Source organism: Myxocyprinus asiaticus, chromosome 19 (genome assembly GCF_019703515.2).
Source record: "Myxocyprinus asiaticus isolate MX2 ecotype Aquarium Trade chromosome 19, UBuf_Myxa_2, whole genome shotgun sequence".
NCBI classification, from domain to species: Eukaryota; Metazoa; Chordata; class Actinopteri; order Cypriniformes; family Catostomidae; genus Myxocyprinus; species Myxocyprinus asiaticus.
In genome coordinates this window covers 9064714-9067745 of record NC_059362.1, presented here as the reverse complement: position 1 = coordinate 9067745, position 3032 = coordinate 9064714, and the positions used below count along the sequence as shown (strand labels likewise).

General features: G+C 39.2%; 1 protein-coding gene across 1 annotated transcript; it reads right to left on the bottom strand.

Moving 5' to 3' along the window:
• Positions 1-489: 489 nt before the first annotated feature.
• Positions 490-2923, bottom strand: LOC127410437 (rho-related GTP-binding protein RhoB-like). The gene has a single exon (XM_051645701.1). It carries the CDS (start codon positions 2807-2809, stop codon positions 2219-2221), a length of 591 nt encoding a protein of 196 aa, XP_051501661.1. The 5' UTR covers positions 2810-2923; the 3' UTR covers positions 490-2218.
• Between the last annotated feature and the right edge of the window lie 109 nt (positions 2924-3032).

Sequence of the window (3032 nt, the reverse complement as noted above, 5' to 3'; positions counted from 1 at the left end):
TAGAAACAGCAGAAGACCATGTCGGGCACTTTATTAGGACAATAGTGTTCCTAACAAAGTGCTCAGTGAGTGCACATAATGGACAATAATGTCCAGTCAGATTCATTTTTGGATGCAGCATGTCAGTATGATACCATAAGTTTAAATGTCTGTCCAGCTAAGAGCAGGGTTATAAAACTCCTCAGTAAGTTTGATATAAGGATTCAAATATCAATTTAGGAAAATGTTAAAAAAGATATATTAATTGATTATCATTACTGTATTTACCTTGAAGGTGTGCTACAACTGATTAGATTTAATTGATTTAATGACACACTTACCCATTTTTTTTTTAAAGCCCTACAAATGAGTTTACAATTTGCTGGGTGTGAGAGTGTCCCACTTTGGTGCTCTAAATCATCCACAAATGTCTCTAATTTGTGGTAGAAGTCTAAGTTTTACCTAAGGAAGTCAAAACCTCTATATTAAAAGATATATAAGACACTGTCATTATTTTAAAATAGATCTTTATTTACAAGTGTCATTCACAAGCAAACCTGCCCATAGATTCAAATAACTTGGATCAAAAAGTAATGCCTAAAGAAGGAGAAAAATATTCACTTGCCACAGTTGATAAAAAGTGCACCAGCACCAATTTATATTTCCCATAAATACGTGAAAGCAGCAAATGTCACATTAATCAGAATTAAATAATTCTTACAAATGTCGAACATCTTCAAAATGGTTCAGTTGAGGCCAGTTCAACACATTTAATAAACTGAACAAGACACATCCAGTAATTGGTCCCTGCCTAATCACAGACAAATAAATATGACATGTTATATTAAGAAAAGTTGAAAAGTTGATCTGCTCTCTTTCAGTTATTGTTCACCAATGTATGCCTTTTGAAACTTTAAATAAACAGAAAAAAATGGCACGACAGGACATCATTTCCATAACAGTGCAATATTTACAGCAAATACTAACAGAGCAAAATTGTGTTCAACACTGGTTCAGTTGTCATATAGAGCACAGGTGAACTTTCGAGTTTTGAGAGAGTACATGTATCAGTACAGCACATCAACATAAACATGGTGAAATTAATTCATTTATCCCTTTTTTATGTAGTCAGATCTGGTCTATATGATTCTCTCTAGTTAAAAAAATTTTTTTAAGGAATGCAAATGGAATTTCTATCATGATTTGGAACCAGTCCTAAAGGAATGAAAAAAGATCCTAATGGATACACTTACAAAAAAAATAAAAATAAATCTTCGGTGAACATACCCAAAAATGTACAGTACTGTGCAAATGTCTTAGGCACATAAGATGTTTCACAAAAGCATTTGTCTTAAGATGATTATTTATATTTTCGGCTTTAGTGTGTCAATAGGAAATATAAATGTTAGACTCCCAAACATTACTTCTGCAAATAGAATAGAATAGAAGAACAGGGAGCCCTGCAACAGATGGCATGGTCCCCACAGAGCCCCCCACTGAACATTGTGTCAGTCTGAGATTACATAAAGAGACAGAAGCAATTGAGACAGCTTAAATAGATAGAAGAACTGTGGCCAGTTCTCCAAGAAGCTTGGAACATCCTATCGGCCAACAACCAAGAAAAACTGTGTCCAGGTGTAAGTAGGAGAATTGGGGTTGTTTTGAAGGCAAAGGTGGTCACACCAAATATTGATTTAGCCTTTTTTATGTTTACTGGACTTTGTATGACGTTAATTGATAAATGAAAGCTATATATGGCATTATTTTTGAAGACATCCTCACCATGCAACATTTTTCCCAAGTGCCTAAAACTTTTGCACAGTACTGCATTTGGAGTTTTCGGCTTATAACCGAAAGTCTGTAGGTTGGAACGCCTAAATGGGCAGTCCATGAACCATTCCCACTGTGCCATAATGTCATTCAGCTACAGTTCTACAGCCAGTGGCCAGTCTGGACCTCCTCTGTAAGGTGGATCTTGTGACTTTAAAAAGCTTTGGAATATTGAACTCATTAGATACAATACATAAACACTAAAGTGCTTTCTGTGAAATGTCATCTGCAAGCATGCCACAAAAGCAAACACCAAATTTTCAAACTTTTCTGGCATTGCCTAGCTTAATGGTTAAGGTTCTTGACTGACAACTGAAAGGTTATAGGTTCGAACCTCTCTAAAGGTGGTTCATGAACCATCACCATTGTGTTGTGCCATATGTTAATGACTTTTCAGCATCATTAAAATTCACATCAATTGGCAACATTTCAAACAGCCAGGGGCCGGTCTGGATCTTTTCTTTAAGGCGGCTCGTGTAGCGGTTTCAAACACTTCCCGAACCCCTTCTTTGGTTTTGGCAGAGCACTCCATGTAATCGTGCGCTCCGATGCGCGCAGCCATGGCGCGTCCGTCCTCAGTCCTCACGGGCTCCTGTTTCATTCTCGACAGCTCACTTCTCACATTCTCATCGCTCCGCAAATCCTTCTTATTCGCCACCAAAATGATGGGCACATTAGGACAGAAGTGTTTCACCTCCGGCACCCACTTTTCCGGGATGTTTTCCAGAGAGTCCGGGCTCTCCACCGAGAAGCACATGAGGATAACATCAGTGTCCGGATAGGACAAAGGTCGCAGGCGGTCGTAGTCCTCCTGTCCCGCTGTGTCCCATAAAGCCAGCTGAACTCGCTTGGACTCCACTTCGATGTCCGCCACATAGTTTTCAAACACAGTGGGCACGTAAACCTCTGGAAATTCATCTTTGCTGAAGACGATTAACAGACACGTCTTTCCACATGCCCCGTCCCCAACCACCACCAACTTCTTACGAATACTCGCCATTAGTCAAGAGGCAGCGAAAGAGACTAGTAAATAACTAGTAGCTTACTAATGCGCATTGAGCAGCGTTTGGACATCTAACGTGTTGTGTCAGTGCTGACTTTATAAGTGCTCTGTGAGTTCCTAATATAGCTGTCCAATCAGTGTGAGGGAGGTGCGCTGTGAGTTCACCCTTTCGAAATGAGTCAGTGCGGTCTGGACAGTTTTTTCCACTGTTTTGCAATGA

What these genes read in the sequence shown, in the direction of transcription:
- LOC127410437 (XM_051645701.1), bottom strand. Translation starts at nt 2,809, where the DNA reads ATGGCGAGTATTCGTAAGAAGTTGGTGGTGGTTGGGGACGGGGCATGT.